General features: G+C 56.3%; 1 protein-coding gene across 2 annotated transcripts; it reads left to right on the top strand.

Annotated features, from left to right (window-relative positions):
* The first annotated feature begins 736 nt into the window (after positions 1 to 736).
* Positions 737 to 18,122, top strand: ENGASE (endo-beta-N-acetylglucosaminidase). Of its 2 annotated transcripts, none has more exons than XM_044419865.1 (14): positions 737 to 799; positions 3,066 to 3,142; positions 3,227 to 3,428; positions 4,771 to 4,919; positions 5,838 to 5,998; positions 8,058 to 8,206; positions 9,289 to 9,454; positions 9,967 to 10,070; positions 10,280 to 10,388; positions 12,458 to 12,642; positions 15,438 to 15,589; positions 16,082 to 16,184; positions 16,885 to 16,999; positions 17,668 to 18,122. In XM_044419865.1, the coding sequence occupies exons 2-14, from the start codon at positions 3,079 to 3,081 to the stop codon at positions 18,088 to 18,090; spliced, it is 2,082 nt and encodes a 693-aa protein (XP_044275800.1). In that variant the 5' UTR covers positions 737 to 799; positions 3,066 to 3,078; the 3' UTR covers positions 18,091 to 18,122. The 2 variants fall into 2 exon arrangements, with proteins under 2 accessions (XP_044275800.1, XP_044275799.1); XM_044419864.1 differs by having other exon boundaries at positions 16,079 to 16,184.
* The last annotated feature ends 372 nt before the right edge of the window (positions 18,123 to 18,494 follow it).

Raw genomic sequence — 18,494 nt, 5'->3', positions numbered from 1 at the left:
GCTTGTCCTCCTGCATGCCCAGGCAAACAGGAATGTGGTGTTCATATTCCTGGACAGCCCAAAGGTGGCCACCTAAAGCTGCTGCACTGCGCTCATGGCGGTTGTGCGCTTCTGGAGGAAGGTTTTGTCCTCACCTTATACAGGACTGTAGGAAACAATCGCCTGGAAAGGCTTCCTGAAAAGCAAAGCCGAACCTGAAAGCAGAGGCTAAATTTGGACCCATAGACCTTCGATCGAGTAAGAAACAGGCGCTAAAAGGAAAAGCGCCCCCGACAATGCGAGTTTAATTGTTTACACAGGGTGCACCCCTCCCACTCCTATGTTCAGGCAGGCCTGTTCCTGAAACTGTTCTGTGACGCTGAAGAGAATGCCTCTGAGAACGCGCAAAGTGAGTTCGCCGTCTTTCCACCAATTACCTTCAGCCTGAGCCCTGCAGGTTTTTCGACAGAGGCGCGGCGTCGGAGCGTGGGAGGAAGCAAAGAGAAGCCGAGGCATGGCTCACGCACGGCCGGCCATCCGGCCGGCTCCCACGCGCTTCCTCGGCTCGCTCCGTTACTGCGCTTTCCCGGCGCTGCCGCCAGTGCGCCTCATGGCGCGGAGCCGCCGCTGCAAGGATTGGCTGCAGCGCGCCCCCGCCGGCCTCCATGTGACGGGGCGGAGAAGGAAGGAGCCGAAGAGCAATGGAGGGAGGGGAGCAGGGCGGCGGGGGGAGAGGGGCCAAGCGGGCCGAGGAGGAGAGTCGTGATGGCGGAGGCGAAACGCAGGGGCCGGCCAAGGGGCGCTTCAGGCCCGGCCTGGGGTAAGGACGCTCCGGGAGCCAGCGACGGAGCGAGACGCAGAGGGATCGCCATCCTCCCGAGCCACAGACTGGAGAGGACCTTGCCGGGGGCACGTGGGGGCAGGGAGGGGACAGAAAGGATGCAGCCTTCTCCTTTTCCTTCAAAGCACGTCCATCTCGTCTGAAAGACCGAGAAAGCCCTAATGCGCGAAATCGCCAGTTACTCCGTGATGAGGGAAAGACACTCGGCACATGCTCAGAAAAGCCTGTTCGTGTTTATTAATCAAGTGTTCCAGTCAGGGCTGCGCTCATGACTGGTAGCGAAGAGTAACCCGATGAACCTTGGCAAAGCACCACGGTCTGCAAGAGGCTCTGTGGGGTCCCCAAGTTTCACCCACTTTGATAGGGCCTTTCAAAGTAGGCCAGCCTTGATTGCCTGCTTGGTTGCCCTGTCCGGCCTATGAGAAAATTCCCTTCTAGTCTGCCCAATCATGGTCTGAGCTGCGTCCTGTCGAAGCTCTTTGGGTGGCGAACTGCAGTTGCATGAGAAAACAGAACAACATTGGTTTCCCTGAGCCGCTTGGGGGCAGCTGGCGCTTATCCTGTTCCTCCGCATGTGCCCGAGGCATCGCTTTTCTCCAGTCTCGCCCGCCCAGCCCATAGCTGAGCCCGGGCGCCGAGAGACCCCTGCAGGATTCCTGAGTTAAATCCTGATAGGACCAGCGAACAGGCAGATTACTTGGCGGGCAGGATGCCTCTGCCACGCAGCCAGCCACAGCCGGAGATGGAGATGCTCCAAGCTGGGCAAGTCAAGGACAACGTGGCCTGGGCTGGAGTTTTTCTGCTTGGCCGTCCCGTGCCCGGGTTGGCATCCAGGATCTTTCAGTTTGTTTTCTAACTGGGTCAATGGACTCGGCAGTGGCTTGGCAGCCTCGTCCGCCTTATTAGCATCAGAGGTGGCGGGGAAGAAACACTTGCTTGACAGGATGCTGAGCTGATGCCAGCAATGACTCGTCCTGTGGCTGGGGGAGCACCCGGCAGAGCGCCGCCCTGCCGCACCCAGTGTGGCTCACCCAACCAGAGGAAGGTCTGCCCCTGCCTGGGGCAGGGGGATCCCAGTGCAATCTATGTGTGCACACGCCCCCGTTCAAGACTCATTGAACTCCATGGGACTTATAGTTACAGTTATTTCCTGCCTGTTCCCGCAAGGTGCCCATTTAAGTGCCTATGGTGCTCCACCTCTCCCTTTTATCCCCACAACAGCCCTGTGAGGTAGGTCAGACCAAGGCTCAGTGACTGGGCCAAATTTACCTAGTGAGCTTCATGGATGAGTAGGGGACTATAAAGGTAAAGGTTTCCCCATGACATTAAAGTCCAGTCATGTCTGACTGTTGGGGGCGGTGCTCATCTCCGTTTCCTAGCCGAGGGAGCCAGCATTTGTCCGCAGACAGTTTCCGTGGTCATGTGGCCAGCATGACTAAACACCGAGGTGCACGGAGTGCTGTTACCTTCCCACCCAAGTGGTACCTTTTTATCTACTTGCATTTGTGTGCTTTCGAACTGCAAGGTTGGCAGGAGCTGGGACGAAGCACAAGAACTCACCCCGTGTGTGGATTCGAACTGTTGACTTTTCGATCAACAATCCCAGCAGCTCAGCAGTTTAACCCACTGCCAGGCCTAATCCAACACTAGCTGCTGTGCTACGTTTAAGCTTCCCAGGAGATATGGTGTCTCCAGATTCGAAAACAGGCTTGCTGGTGCATCCCAGGAGCAGCTAAGCTGCAGAGAATTCTGATGCCGAAGCAGGACTGTGACGGAGATCGGGAGTGGAGAAATTCTCCTGCGTGTCTTACCAGAATGTTGCCAGGGCTATCCCAGCTGCTGCACTGGTGTCGTCCTAACTGAGTTGCCCTCTTTGCTTGGAAAGACCTCACCCCAATTTCTTCCTGTTCTACTACCAGAGCAGCCATTGCAAAGACTACAGATGAGGCTTTCTTTTTGCAGTCACCCTGCCTTTTTTTCATGGAATTTTACTGGGGGGCCTCCAGACCCACATTTAGTCAGTCCCTTGTGGTCAATGTTCTGCCCATCCCTGGGCTGCACGGAGAATCTGGCATGGAAAAGACCATAACTTAGGCGCCAGGCGAGCCTGTCTGGCTGTATACAAATAAATATTTCGGTCTGGTTACTTTTAAAAGAATTATTCTTTAGTGTAGAGGCACTGGAGGAGGCAATCGTAGAAAATTCCCAAACAGGATTACTTTTCTGATCTTCTTTCCCTTTTCAGTTTGCAGCTTGATATGGAGAGCCGAAGAACTTCTGTTCTCCACCGGGTGGTCAGTTTTGCCCCTGATCCTCTCCCTGGTAAGACTTGCTGTTGGATGGCATGCCCTTGCAACCCTACAGTCAGTGTGAGATGGTAACGGTAGCATCTTGTCATCTTCCCAGCCCGGCAGTATGACATAAAGACAAGTGAGCCGATCAGCTTCTACCTCTCAGGCTTGGAAGAGCTGCTTGCCTGGAAGCCCACCAGCGACGACGCTTTCAATGTGTCCACGGAGCCACTGGCTAAACGGCAGCCTCCGCTTGGCAACCACAGGCCCCGCACACTGGTGTGCCATGACATGATGGGTGGATACCTGGAAGACAGGTAGGGGCTTGGATCCATGCTGGACGGGGAAATTTCCAGATGTGAACACCATTGTTCTTTCATTCCCAAAACAATGAAAGATGACAAACTTACCTTGGCTGGGAGACTAGTGTGATGCTTGGGTACATCTGCATGGATATGAGGATTGACTGACAGAGTAGTAATATTAATTATATTAGCTCTGTGTATGTATGAGGCCAGAACAGCTTCTAGCCTGTTATTCATCGTCGTCATCGTCATCATCTTGCTAGGGTGCTTCGTTTTGGTGCAGGTTGTGGAGGAAGGAGCTTTTCCTAGTTGAAGGTGGAACAATGTGAGCCATCCCTCCTCCTGTCAGCTCACCTGCTCACCTGCATGGAATTCCATGAGATCACCTGCATGGAATTAGATTTTCATCACATATGGCAACCAGGTGAATAGTTAAACATTAGTTTTAAAAATGACTGCTGTAGCAGATGTTCAAAGTGTTTTGCATACATGATCTCTGTCATCTTTCCATCATCCTTGTATTGTAGGCCTGTGATATTATTATCTCTGTCCTGCAGATGATGTTTGTGTGCAGCAGGAGTGGAGGATGAGAGAATAGCTGCTTGCATGGTAGAGCTGACTGGATAATTTCGTGGTCTGTGCTCTTATTGCCAAACTGTGTGTGATGTTAGTAGGGTGTTTAAATAACTTGCTTAGGGCGAGGCAGGTCCCTTTCCTAGGAAAAAGCAGCTTGGGGGTTCTCAGTCCTGATCAAGACCCCAGTGCAGGGTGGTCTTCAGTCCAGAATGTAAAGTAGTTGAAGATGACTTGGTCCTCAAGACCTTACAAAAGACCTGGTGGCTGCCGATGAAACTCCTAGAACTGGGTGGCTGATACAGACCAAGGCAGCTGCCTCCAGTTTTGTTTCCCCCTAGAACTATCATGATGCGCACCCAGGTGTGAAAGCACTGCCCAAAACTGTGTTATTAGTTGTACACATGAAAGAAAATTTAGCAGCTTTTTAATGTATTTAATGTGTTTATATCCTGCCTTTTTTCCTGCAAGGAACTCAAAGTGGCTTACATAGATCTTCCTGCTCTTTTTTAGCCTCACAACAACCCTGTGAGGTTGGTTTGGCTGAGAGTTCACAACTAGCCCAAAGTCATCCAGTGAGCTCCACAGGCAGGCAGGGAGTCTCCCAAATCCCAGGCCAGTACTCTAACCACTGTGCCATGCTGGGTCCCCACTTTACCATGAATGCCTTTATACAGTGTCAAGCAGGACCGCTGCCTGCAGTGGTGCGTGGTCTGCTGTACTGAGCCCCAGGTGGCCTGTTGGCCTGTGCTGAGCGCCTCTCTCCCCTGGCTGTGGGCAGGTTCATCCAGGGCGCCGCTGTGCGTGACCCCTACGTCTTCTACCACTGGCACTACATCGACCTCTTCATATACTTCAGCCATCACACAGTCACCATTCCACCAGTGGTCTGGACAAACGCAGCCCACCGCAACGGCGTCCTCATGCTGGGTGAGTCTGGGGGATCGATCCTGCTGTGTCGTCGAGGTGAACGCTCTTCTGGGCCTGCACAGGAGGAGGTGCTCAGCATCAGCCCTCTTGTGCCCCACCCTGCCCCACGCTGGGTTGGAGGGGCTGGGGGAATCCTGCAGCCGCCCTGCTGCTTCCAGAGGCTGGGCCAGGCCATCTCCCCCGCACCCCGCTGCCTTCTGCATTGTGCTGCAAAGCAGGGGGCCTCACCACCTTCAGCCCAAATTCAGAGTCGAATTCTGTTTCAGCCTGCGAGTCGAATTCTGAGCCCCCAGGGGCTCCACTGTGGTGGCCCGAGCCGAAAGGGGAGCCACCAGATGAAAAGAGGTGGGGTGAAAATGCCGGTGTGTTTTAGCTTGAAGCACTTGCTGCCAGTTCCTAAGCCTTAGGAGAGGCCTTTGGGAATGGGAGAAGACACTCGAAGCTGGGAAGGCGGCACACCACTGGCAGTCAGGGTACTGGGGCGAGCTGCAGAAAGTGGCATGACCCTCTGGCCAAGCCGGCAGGGTCAGATTTGGACCCGGGCTGGGGTACACGTGGCTCCCAGGCCCCTGCCTGTACTGCAAAGTCCCTCTTGCTGGGGAAGCCTGACCCACTCGCCTGTGCTGCCTGCAAGCCTGGGAGTCTCTTGCCCAGCCCTCTCTTTGGGGGATGTTGGCATCCCTGCAAAGAGCTGTCCCGGCTGTTCCTTAGCTTTGCTTTATGGGAGAGGTAATTCTTCCCGTACAATAGGCTGTGTCGCTTGAAATCGCCATGGCCTGTGTTTGGGTGGCGCTGCCTATCCTTGGCAGGGTGCTCTCGGTGTAGTGGTAGCAAGCCTACCTTGATGCTGAGCAATTTGGGCCAGGGCAGGAGAGGGAGGGACTCAGCGTCTCCCTGTGTTTCCTCCCATGCCTGTAGGGACATTCATCACAGAGTGGACGGATGGCGGGAAGATGTGTGAGGCTTTCCTGGCAGGCGAGGACGAAGAAGCGTACCAGGCTGTGGCCGCACAGCTGGCTGCAATTGCGCAGTTTTACCGTTTTGATGGCTGGCTGGTCAACATTGAGAACTCCTTGAGTGTGAGCCATTTCGCCCTCTTCCTCTGTTCTCTCCCTGCAGACTGAGCTTAACAGCCCAGAGCCAGTTTGGAGCTCGTCTCGGCATCTTCCCCTGACAGATGGCTGGCCTTGTGGCCATCCCTGCAGCTTCAGAGACCAGTGCAGTCACTGTGTGCATATTCACCGGGGTGCAGATGCCCAGGCCTGGGAGGCAGATCCGGACTTCTAGGGGGTCCCAGTCCAGCAGTTCCTGAGCCCTCTTCCCTCTTTCACACCCCCTTTCCCCCCAACCACTAAATGTTGGGAGTCTTCCTGGCATTACTGTAATCCCCTCCCCCAGTCTAAAAAGTTTACAAGCTCCCCTTAGACTTAGGTGCTTGCAAGAAGAGCTGAAATCGGCTGGAGGCAATTCCTCAGTGCCAGCACTTGCAGGTTTGCATACAGGAACACAGATTTTCTGCCCATGCATTTGTTTCCCTGCATTCACAGCAGCTTGCCAATCTGTCCTTCAGGATTCACAAACCATAATGCAAACACTATGTTCCGAATGGAAGACATGGCACTGTTTTGCCAAGGCCTGGCTGAAGGGTTTGGTCATTCTGCCTGCTAAATCTGTGCTTCCTTGTATGCATGTTATTTGTGACTTGTTTGTTTTCATACAAATTGTGCTGTGCCAGCTCCCTGGCTTCCTTGGTGGGGTAGGGTAAAAATCAACTGGAAAGAGTTTGGAAGGGGTTTGAATGCAAAGGAGGTGGTAAAGGTGGAGGCATGGCCCACATTTTTTTGAGTAAAAATGTCCAGGATCAAAATGGTCACCCTCGCTTCTTGGTGCATAGAAGGCCCAGCTTTCCTATTCAGGAGAAGCCACACTGTGCCGAGCTTCCCTGGAAGTGAAGGGGGTGCTGAAGGGCAGTGGATTTACCAAAATAACCCGGGGTGTGTGATGCATCCTAAATCAGGACCTGATCTGTTTCCTTTTTCTTACCCTGTGCTCCTGCAGTCTCTCCCGCTCCATGTTTTTGGGGGCAGCTAGCAGGCCAGCTAAGTGAGGAACTGAATGCTGATTCATTAGTCTGGCCAAACCTTCTCGTGCTTGGCTGTCCACCATTTTACAAACACTGCACGCTCGCTCACTCCATCCAGTGACTGTGTGCCAGCTCAAAACAGGAACAAGTTGAAATACTCCTTTGGGGAGGTGGGGCATGTGATATCAGTGGTTCCAGCCAGCCAGTGCTGTGCTCGGTGAATTCTTCTGCAAACAAGCAGAGCCGTTTCCCCCAAGTTCTTGGGAACAGAAGAGCCATGTGAGCGCACTTCCAGACTTACCTATTAAACCATCAATATGCTTCTTTTCTGCCTTTGAAAGGGCCTCCCAGACTATTTACAGCATTACGATTTTTAAAGCCCATGCAGTATTAAAACAAGTCAGTAAAACAAACCCACATGCAGGAGGAATTAAAATAGATCAGTAGTCTGATGGAATAGAAAGGTCCTCTGTTTAAAAGCTAGCTATGAAGAAACCAAACTAAACCTCCCTTGGGAGGGAGTTCCAGGCAGGTGTCACCACCAAAAAGGCCTCATCTCATATCTCAACTAATTACACCTCTCTTTGTGACAAGGTGTGGAGGAAGAACTTTGAGGAGGAGCACAATTGCCAGGCAGGTTCATGGAGGAGGAGATGGTCATGTTAAAATAATGGCTCCAATATATTTAGGGTAACAACCAGCAACAACTGGCAACTTGAACTGGGCTCGGCAGCAGCCACAGGGAGTGAGGAGAAAGGCCCCTGATGAGCACACTGCTAGTGTGGCCCTGTTGCTCGGTGTATGTCTGGTTGTTTTCCAGGCTGGAAATCATTTTCTAAGGGCATGATTCTGTGCATATTTCTACAGAAAGAAGTCCTGCAACTCAGCATCCCTCAGCCAGTCATGGCTGGCTAAGAGTTGTAGGACTTTTTACTACTGATAGACAGTAAAAGATGAGAGCCTACCCCATGACAAGTTTGGGTTACAGCATCACTGAGCGGTGGGCAGACGGCTTCCCCACCGCCCGGCGTGATGGTGCAACTCTTCCACGGCAGGTGTCAGCAGCGCGGAACGTGCCCCACTTCTTGCGATACCTGACGGCCCAGGTGCACCGACTCGTGCCCGGAGGACAGGTGCTGTGGTACGACAGCGTCTTGCCAAGCGGGGAGCTCCGGTGGCAAAACGAGCTCAACGAGAGCAACAAGTGAGTGCGGCGAACATTTCTGTCCCCCCTGCCCCAACTGGAGGCGGTGAGTTGCTCTCGGGGGGTGGGGGTAGAGTGTGCAAGCCTCACAGTCGCCCAGGCAGTCCCCACGGAGCCTCTGTCCTGGTCCGGTTGCACTGCCCTCCTAGAACTTGCCTGCTCAGTAGGAAGCGGCATCCACAAGGTGGGAGAGGCCAGGGGAGAGCTGGGGCCGGGCGCGCCTGGGTTCAGAAGCCTGCCCAGCTTTGGACAGGTTACTGTATTCCAGGTTAACCTCTTTTGCAGTGCTGTTGCGAGGATAACATGGGATAATCCCGTGCTCCCTCTCTTGGCATGAGGCACAGAGATGCCTAGGAGAGCCATGCTTAATGAGGTGTCCAGACCCCCAGCCTCTGAGCGCCGGCTTGGTGACCCAGCCTTGGGCCGTGGTGCTCCGTTCTGTTCCAGGTCTGTGCATAGTGTGACGGTCCGGTGTGTGGGAAGCGCCCTGGACATGGTCCCAAGAGCTCCCGGATCCTTGGCTGTGGTGTCGCGGAGCCAGGGATCGCAGGGACGCAGCAGCAGCCTTTTCATTAGCAGGGCTCCTGGTTCTCACATCATCCGCCAGTCCTTTTCGGTCTCCCTGTTTCCTCTGCGTTCCACACAGCAGGTTCTCAGCAGCAGTGTAGTGCCCTGAGCTGTCCCGATCCCAGTTGTAATGCACAGCGTTTTGGAGTGGCTTGCTCCTGCTCCTGCTAGAGACGGGTGTGCCTGCTCCAGACCTGCTCCTGCTAGAGACGGGTGTGTTGAGATGGACCAGCTTGGCTGCCTGCACATTCTGGATCCTCCTGGCGGAGGTGTCTGTGGGGACCGTCATGACAAGTGCCTGGCCATTCCAGACCACACGGATTCTTGTCCGCCTTGGAGCAGGCACGTCACAGGCTTGGACTGCAGGCATTGCAGCGCCAGCTGTGTGGACGGACCCACAGAATCTAAGCCGTGGGGCTTCCTTGGGTGACCTGGGGCAAAACCAGAGGCAACTCGAGGGGATCTCTCGCAGCCCCACGGGTGACTGCTGCTCCTCCTCTTTTGTGTGCTTGCAGGGTTTACTTCGATGCTTGTGACGGATTGTTCACTAACTACAACTGGAAGGAGGAGCACCTCTTGCGTTCCAGGGAGGTGGCAGATGATCGCCGGACAGACGTCTATGTCGGGGTGGATGTGTTTGCACGTGGGGACGTTGTGAGTGGTGGCTTTGAAACGAACAAGGTAGGAGGGCCCGGCTGCACCTTTCCGCTTTGGGGGTTCCTTCGGTGCTGCGCCTGACTCTGCAGCAGGGGTGGCCGGAAGGTGCAGTCGGGTCCACTGCAAGGTGCCTGCGCTGTCCTGCGGCAACGGCACATCCCCGCCCTGCCCACTCCGCTGGGTTGCTGAACATCCGCACCAGGGGCCAGGGAACCAGAAGCAGAGCTCTGCCAGAACGGCCTGTTCTGGGCCTGCACTGTTTCAGCCTCCTGGGCTGCAGGTGTTTCGCTCCTGGCTCTGGCTGGTGGACCTCAGCGTCTAGTTCAAGACCAGCCAACCAAGCCGTAGCTCCTGCGTGCTTGAGTTCTGCCCCCCCCCCCCGCCGAGGGCCTCGTTACCACGCGGGCAGGCTGGGCAGTCTGTGCGATGGGAGGGGTCGGGCCTGGGTGCAGGCAGTGCTCGCCCCGGAGCCGGGCCAGCAGTGCTCTGGAATCCCCGGGGGAAATGGCGACCTGGTGCCCCTTGTGTCCCTCCAGTCGCTGCGCATGATTCGGGAGCAGGGCCTCTCGGTGGCCATCTTTGCGCCCGGCTGGGTCTACGAGCAGCTTGGCTCAGCGGACTTCCTGAACAATGAGGACAAGTAAGGCCTGTGAGGAGGAGGTGGAGAGCATGTTTTCCCAGAGAGCGCCCCCCCCCCTTGGTGCAGTGGGCACCCTTTGTGGGGGGATCCATCAGGCTTAGCTGCCCTTCCTGCTTGGGTCCAGTCAGGCTGGGCTCCCAGGGGCCTTGAGGTGCAGCCTGGGCCCCCCACCCCCCGTGGGACAACTAATCTCCTTTTCCTGCCTGTAGATTCTGGGCTCTGCTGTCCCAGCTGCTGCCCATCCACAGCGTTGGCTCCCTCCCCTTCTGCACCAGCTTCAACCTGGGCATGGGCCAGAGGCACTTCAGCAACGGGCAGGTAAGACCCGAGGCAGGACTGGGCTTTGCTGCTGGGGAGGAGGAAATGGGGCACAGGAAGGATGGCAAATGGCCCTTCCCTTTGCGGGTGACTCAGCAAGTGATGTGCCCACCGACGGCTTTAATGCCCACCTTGCCTGCTCTGTGCCACCTCCCCCCCATAGACGGGGGTGCTTCCCGGGCCTTCTGGATGCCTGGCATGGCAGCCTCCCCAGCCAGCTCTTCTGCCTGGAACAGCAGCAGCTGACAGAAACAATGTATTTATTAGGCGTTTCATATTGTAAGCCTTCCAGAGACGCCTCTGCAGGCGCTGGAGCCCAGGAGGGGAGAAGGGCAGTGAGCCCTTCAGCTGGCTCTGACTCTGGCTGTGGCTCGGGCTTTGCTGCCCAGCTGCCCCTGCGTGTTTCTGAATGGAGGCCCCCACAGGGCTGCTTAGCTAGGTAGGCGGCTGGCCTGGGCGGGCTGCTGGGCCCTTCTCTTTCTGGTGAGCGGGGGCTCTCTTCCTGCATGATGATGCCTGTGTGTGGCTTGCAGGCCTCTTGACTGGCAGGGCTCCTCTCCGGGCTCAGTCTCCTCCACTGGAGTCCCGTCACCCCAGCCATTGCCCCCTGCCAGGGCTCCTGATGCCTGCTTGTGCAGGACGCATGACCCGGAGCAGGGCGCTGGTGGTGGGGAATCCCTGGCTCTGTGGGGGGGCCCTGCTCTGTGTGCAGAACGCCCTTGGTTGGATCCCCGGCATCTCGCCTGCAAGGAACCCACGGCAGGTGATGCAAAAGACCTTCTGTCTGGGTCCTTGGAGAGCTGCCGCCACTCGGAGGGAGGGAGGGAGGGAGGGAGGAGTGCCCTGCCCTGCAGGAAGGCAACTTCCTCTCTAGGTGACATGGATCGCTGTCGTGGTCGCACACCAGGGTATTTTTATGGTAATTGCACTGTGCACTACTTGCGTACAGTTGAAAAAGAGGCTTGCCAACCACAACAATAAAACTAAAGAGCTGCCTCCATTTTGAGCGTGTCCGTGCAGTCACAGCTTAACTGGGATTACTGGGATCAAAGATGAAGCTCTAGCAAAGCTTTCTGAAGGGAAGGGCAGGAGGCAAGATGCCATCTCTAGCGGTCTTCTGGCCCATCCTGGTCTCCATTTCTCTGGGTTCTGGGGTCAGGCGTTTTCCTCACTTCCCACACACCACTGTGCATGTCTACACAGCGGTAAGCCCCACTGAATCTGATGGGACCTGCTCTCAGGTAAACAAGTATAGTATTGTTGCTTCAATTTTGTAAAAGCTCCTATTTATTTATTTATTTGATTTCTTTGCCACCTATTAACTGAGGCAGTTCTCTGGGTAGCTCACAAGATAGAAAAAAAAGGGGGGGAGTAACCTAACAATCCACTGAAGTCAGTGGAAGATGAACTTTATTTTTTAAAAATACACTGAAAGGGAGTGGGAGATGCAAATTTCAGGAAGCAAATCAGAAGTGAAGCCCCAATGTTGCCCTCCCACTGCAAATTGTGGCCAAGTGCAGGCTCTCTTCCGTTACACTACACCATGAATGTCATGTGGGTTTGATCCCCATTCTGCCATTCACCTGCCTGGGGGACTAATGCTATTCCGCGTGGACCCGCCAGTTTTTTTTCCTCTTTTTGTCCCCTCGGCCCTGCCATCTTGTGCATTTGCTTTTCACAGGTAGTTTGCTTTTTTAAAAAAATGGACTCGCCTTTGGAATGAATATAAACTTCTTCCTGCAGGCTAGAAAGTTTTGAACTATTTCACTACATCACAGGAAGGAGTAGGTTCATTAATTAGAAAGGTGGTTCCCTCCTAGTCCCTTTGGCTAGGAATAGTCTTTGCATACGAGGCCTGACACTTCCAGACAGGAAATAGATATTTGCATGGGCCACAAACATGCAAGTGGCTCTGAAATGTGAGGCTAACTTCTCGAAAAGAAATGCACCTCAAAGGTGGGCTTCTGAGAGGAGGGGAGTGTAAGAGAAGCCCGATTGCAGTAGCACATTGGCAGTCAGTCCTCTTGCTGCACCCCGGCCTGGCCTGCGGTGGCTCTTTCTCTTTTCAGGAGAGTCGGGCTGAGCCGTGGTACAACCTGAGTGCGCAGGAGATCCAGCCGCTGTACTTGCACCGCACGGAGCCTCACGGGGGCTGGCTGCGGACGCGCTGCTGCCTCCAGGATGCCTGGTGTGGGGGCAGCTCGCTGCTGCTGGAGGGGACCATCCCCCCGCAGGCCACTCACGTCACTGTGAGGTGAGTGCTGGCCCAGGCTGTGGCACCTTCCTGACCGCGCCTTACTTGGAGTTGGAAGCGGGTGTGCGGGCTTGTGGGGTGGGCATTGCCTGGCAACAGGAGGAATCCAGGAGAGCATGCAGAGTCGGGGGCAGGCCCCGGGCCAGGGATCACACCTGGGTCTCCAGGTTTCCCTTGGCCAGCCACCAATTCCACCAAAATGCTGGTGCCGTTTTGGCCTTGTGCGGGGTTTGCCCATGCTGCAGGGTTCAGTCCCGGCAGTGAGAACCTGAAGCTAAAATCTGCTGTGGGCCCTGCCCTTTTGGCCTTTGGCCCCACGCACTGCTGGAATGGGGCTCGCCCCTAGTTGCATTTTGCTCCCAGGGCAGAAGAGGCTCCCACCCCGATGCAGGCTCAGTGCAGTGTGCTCGCAAGCATGCATGTGTGTCCATTTGCCGCGGGTGCAAATGCAGATCGGTGTGTGATACAGAATCAGTGTTTGGAAGGATTTTGGAGATGGTGCATTCATGGGATTTTCTCATTTTAAAAGTGATTTTTCCCAGCAGCAGAACCAACCTTTTGCTGAGTTCGGAGGGAGTCGGGGATCTCTTCCCTTTCTCCCTTCCCTGCCCTGCCACACCACAATGAGTGAGATCTGTTGCCATGACCTCTCTTTGTCTGCTTATTCCAAAACTAAACGTGCTTAATTCCTCCAGGTTTTCCTCCATATTTTGCATGCCAAACACGCGGTAATGGTTTTCTTCTTCCCATTCCTGACTTTGTGAACCGAGTCCAGGCCTTTTTCTCTTGAGCAGCTTTTTAAAAAATGTGCCAAATCAAAATGAGCAGTTTTGTTTGTATTAATGCCCACTGAGTGCCTTCTCCGGGGGCCCCAGAAGCAGCTCATGAAGGAACCGAACTCAAAGAGACCCACTGGGTATCGGATGGAGTAAAAATACCCAAATAAACAAAACAGTGCAGTGCTGTGCTGTGCAGACAGCAAGGTTGCCACCCTGTGCTCCCGGGAAGGGCGTCCAGGGGCTGCAAGAGAAAAGTGCACCTCTCTTCTTGTGGACGGTGGCAGTGGCAGGAGGGGCACCTGTGTGAGATGTGGGGAGGCTTTGGAGGTGCCCTGGAACTAGGGGCAGTGGGAGGAGCCTTTTGAAACCAGCAGGGGGGCTTGAAAGGATGTCTAAGCAGAGGGTCCCCACCTGAGGAAGGCCGGTGCAGTAGCTAAACAAGTTAAGGAAGAAGATTTAAATGCCACAGAGGCCTCAGGGGCATTGCTTAGGGTGTGCGTTTAGAGTGTTAAGACAGGGATGGGCAAGAAGATGGCTGGAGAGCAGCCCACTTGGGGCCGGCTGCCCTGGGCTCCTTGCCTGTCCTGCAGCCTGTGCTGCTGGCGCTGCCCGACGTGCACTGCGGGGGCCGCCTCTGGGGGCACAGGGCAATTGTGGCTGGGGTGGGGGCAGGCCGGAACAGCAGCAGGGGCTGCTGGCCAGGGGAGGGGAGGGGAGGGGAGATCACGTCCCCCTTGGATCTGGCCAGGTCTGTAGGCTGGGGCTGTCGTGGGTGAGCTAAGCCTCAGGTGTCCAGGCTGGGCTGCCGAGATGGGGCGGAGCTGCGCTGGAGCGCCCTCGGGCCCGTGGAGGCCACCTGGTGTCTGTGCCACGTCTCCAGCTCCGTGTCTCTGCGCACGAGTTTCCTCCTGAGGCGCTGGCAGCTGCGCCAGACCCCGCCTCTTACCTGGGCACTGTTTGTCAAGGGTGGAGCCAAGGCAGGGATGGACTGTTAACTGTGCCTGGAATTGACAGAGGCGGGGGTGTCGAGTAGGAGTTGGACTCTGGTTTATTTATTTATTAGATTTCTCCCCCCCCCCTTTTTTTTACAAAGAATTCAGAGTGGCTTACATCACTTGCCTCCTGCTGCCGCTCTCAGTCTTATCCCCACAACAGCAACCTTGTGAGGGAGGTTGGGCCAAGAGTCCGTGACTGGCCCAAAGTCACCCAGCTGGCTCCTTGGCTGAGTGGGACTGGAGCCCGGTCGCCTGAGGCCCAGCCCTGTCCTCTTAGCCACTGCACCCCTCCGGCTCCCTTTCGGCAGAGGGTTCCCAAGCAAGGGTCAAACTGGGCAGTGATGCCAAGTGTTCACATTAGCACACGAGTTAGACAGAAATGTGGAATGTCGTCTGTGTGGGATTCTGCCGCAGGCCCTTTCGCCATGAAAAGAAGGTGGCTTGATGCACACTGAATGGGGCCAGCCTGAGGCCCTTTGCTTGGCACGCAAGGGGAGTGGGCAGACTCCCGTTCCTTGCCCAGAAGCGGACGGGGCTGGTGGGTGACCAGTGAGCGGGGAGGGTCCTCTGCCGAGCCTGAGGTGGCACACCTGCTGAGGGACGTGGGAAAGAGCACACGGTTCACCCAGCTCGGTCCCCTAGCGGAGAGGAATGGCTGGGCATCCCAGCCCAAGCAGGTGCTGCCACGGCTTCCTCCTGGCATTTGCTGGCCGTGGCACTTGCTTCGGTCTGCCTGATGGCAGGGCTGGCGCTGGTGCTGCGAGCAGCCCGGGGGGCTTCCCAGGCCAGCTAGCAGCGCTGTGCGGCCATCTGGGGAAACAGTTGTCCCTGCAGAGGGCCCTGGTCTGAGCCTTGCCAAAGGCGGCCACGCAAATGCTGTGCTGGTGAGAAGGAGGCGTGCGGCCGGGCCCCTCCCGGCTGCCCCCTTTGCAGCTGTGCTGGCCAGGGGCCAGAGCGGGTAGTGACCGTGCCCTCTCTCTGTCTCTCTCTCTGCCTGTCTGGGGCGTGGGGGGCGTCACAGGCTGTTCTCATTCCAGATTCCGGCCCCCCCTCGACTGTTCCTTGTCTTAATTGAGAAGAGCGGGAACTCCTCCCAGACTGTGGCCATGGCACCGCAGTTCAGCACGAGGACGTCGCTACCTTCCTCTGCCAGCGACAGGTCACCTTCATCTGGTACTGGAGTCCTGCTTCTGCCCTTTCCTTTGAGACTCGCCCTCTGGCTGCCCTGCGGAAGCCACTCGGTGCCTTCCAGAAGCGTCTCAGCAGCTCAGGAAATGCCCTGGCTCACTCCTCTTTGCTCTGCTGTTCTGCTGCCTTTCCTCAGTGCAAAGGTGTCGAACCTTTAGGGCTGCAAGCCTTCTTCCCTCGGCTGCACCCCTTTTGCCTGACCACCCATCACTTCATGGTTTCCTGCCCTTGCTGCCTTTCCCTGCCACTCTGTCTCTATGAGGCTGAAATGCCTCTGCTAAGGAGTGGTTGCTGGGAATCAGTGCATCAAGCAAAAAGATGCTGGTCCTCTTGGCATTTTGGCACTGCTGTTTCTGCCTTCGCTATCTCCCCCCCACCCCCAAGGAATACGGGCCCCAGAAGCTCCTGGAAATGGAGCCTGGCCCTTGAGCTGACACTGGCTGTGCATGAGCCCTAATGCTGCCTTTCCTCCAGCAGAAGTGACGTGGCACAAGCCCTTCCTGCTCCCCACACCTCCTCCCCGCCTGGCTCAGTTGTTCCGAGGATGTGGCCGACACGGGGAACGCGGCTGGCAGAGCCGGTAAGTGGTGGCCGTCCCTTGGTCCAGGCGCTCGGAAGGGAGCTGGTGGAAGCGGTGCACCCCCGGTGGCATCACCAGCCCTGCCTCTTCCACTCTCCACCACCCACCCCTTCCTCTGTGGTCGCTCTTCGTCCGGTTCTCAACTCTCAGCCCCTCGGCATGGGGTCCCGTTGTCCCTTTAACTCCCGGAAGGAGCCTTCAGTCGGCAGCCCCCTCTGTGGGGAGCCAAAACCCTGCCGTTGCTTCCAGTCACTGAGCGGGCTGTGGGGAGGGGAAGGCTGTCCTCCTCCAGCCCTGGGAGAGGACCCGGGCTCGGGGTGCACCCTCAGCAGGGCGGAGGTCCTCCACTCCCGGAGTGAAAGGCAGCAAGAGGGCCCGGCCTTCCTCGACCTTTGCCACTTTCTCCGTGCAGAAGGAGGCAGGAGCGTATGGCCTCTCTGTGTGAAGGAGCTCCTCCAGGGTAAGGGAAGGGCTGCAGGACCTGCCCCTGATAAGGTTTGACTTCGGGGTGGGGGACAGTTTCCCGTCGGCTCTGCTCTGAACCTCCATGTGAGCAAGCGGTTCTCTAGAAGGCCTGGATGCCTCGGCCTTGTGCAGGCTGGCCCTGGGCCTGCTGCCGGAAGAGTTGTGGGCAATGGCGGAAGGCCTTCTCCACACACAGCCACTGACAAGAGCCTCCCTTCATCTCGTCCCCCCACAGCTGCTTTGAGCTGGAGCTCCAGAACGGCTTCCTGGATGACCTTTCGGTCACGGTCTCCCGGCACCAGGCTGGTCAGGAGGAGGCGCCCTTTGCTTGCCGCCTGGGCAGGATCTGGGTAAGTCTGCTGTGGGGAGCGGTGGGGCTCTGCCATGGGCTGGACTGGGCTGGGGCCTCTCCCTGCAGCCACCCCAGTGGTTCAGGGGCGCCCTCTGCTCCTGGGAAGGCCTGGCTCCTGCTGCTTTGAAAAGGTGGCCCTGTCAGAAAGCACTGCCAAGTCTCTGCTCCCGAATGAAATGGCTTGAACTGCTGCCCCCTGGCCTGTTTATGGGGCCTCTCGGAGCTGCTTCACTGCCCAAGCTTCTGACCCTCACAGCTGCAGGCCTTACCATGTCTGATCTGGTAGCCTGGCACTCCTTTCCCCTCCTGATTGGAGTAGTGCTAGGATGAGGCCAGTGCCGCAAACAGTCCCTGACCCTGAAGACCGGCCCTTGGTCCTTGGCCAGCTGGCCCTAATCATGTGCCTTCTTCTTGCTTTAAACTACAACTCCCATCATCCCCAGATGGCATGGTCATCAGTTAGGGATGCTGGATGCTGAAACTTCAGGAGGGCCCCAGGGAAGCTGGCTGTGGCTCCCTTGCTGGTCCCATTGAGTCCGCCCCAGAGGCTGGGACAGCCGGACTCGCCCTGCCCATCTCCCCTCCTGCATCTCCAGGCCCGCTCCCTTCTGCCCTTCCTCTCGCTTGCCCCCGTTCGTGGTGGCCATCTTGTGTGTCCCTCCACAGGTGCTGGACGCGGCCACCTTGCACTCCCTGTCGCCAGTGGATGCCGCCACCCTGAAGTGGCCCATGGACGTTGCCCATGTCCGCTGGCACCGGCCTTCGGAGGGAGCCCAGCTCTCGCTCAGCCTGACCTTACGCTGGACCTTCCCCCCCAGCAAGGCCCTCTGCTTCCGCGTGCACTACCGGGGTGGGTCGTGTGCCGCTGGTCCTGAGCTGCCTCTGCGCCTGGTTGGGGAGGCGCATGCCCCCACCTACCGCGTGACTGAGCTCATGGTGCCTGCCCCTGACGCCGAGTCTTCCTGCCGCTTGGAGTTCCTTGTGGAGCCGGTTCCTGGCGATGGGGTCGCAGTAGATATGGAGCTGTGGGGGAAACTGGTCTTTGTCTACTCTGCCCCGAAGCTACCAAACGCTGGTACCAGTGCTTGAGATAACCCATTGCTCATTAAACTAATTTATACTTTGAACTTGTTGGGCAAAGCCATTTCTGTTTCTAAGTAGCGAAGTCACGGAACAGTGGCCTTTTTCAATAGGATCTGGCTTTTTTTACCTCTGGCATTAGGCAGTTGTTAACATGCTCAGAAATGCAGTCACGTCCTATTGACATTCGATACCAAAGGTAATTTTTCATTGGGCAAAGCCTTTAGCACAGGAGTTAACTGATATCAGAAAAGAAGTATTTCAGGGAAATGCATCCTAGGAAAGCAGTTCTATGGTGTACTTGGGAGACGGGATAAAACTGTGCAGAACACATTAATTTACGGCACATACGTGAAACAACCTTTTAAAATGTTAAAAAAAAGGAAATACGATGTCACAAAAATAGTTATGTG

Source organism: Varanus komodoensis, unplaced genomic scaffold (assembly GCF_004798865.1).
Source record: "Varanus komodoensis strain SLA01 unplaced genomic scaffold, ASM479886v1 scaffold11, whole genome shotgun sequence".
Classification (NCBI taxonomy): Eukaryota; Metazoa; Chordata; class Lepidosauria; order Squamata; family Varanidae; genus Varanus; species Varanus komodoensis.
Note: the sequence above shows the minus strand (reverse complement) of the source record. Positions and strands in the feature narration are given on the sequence as shown.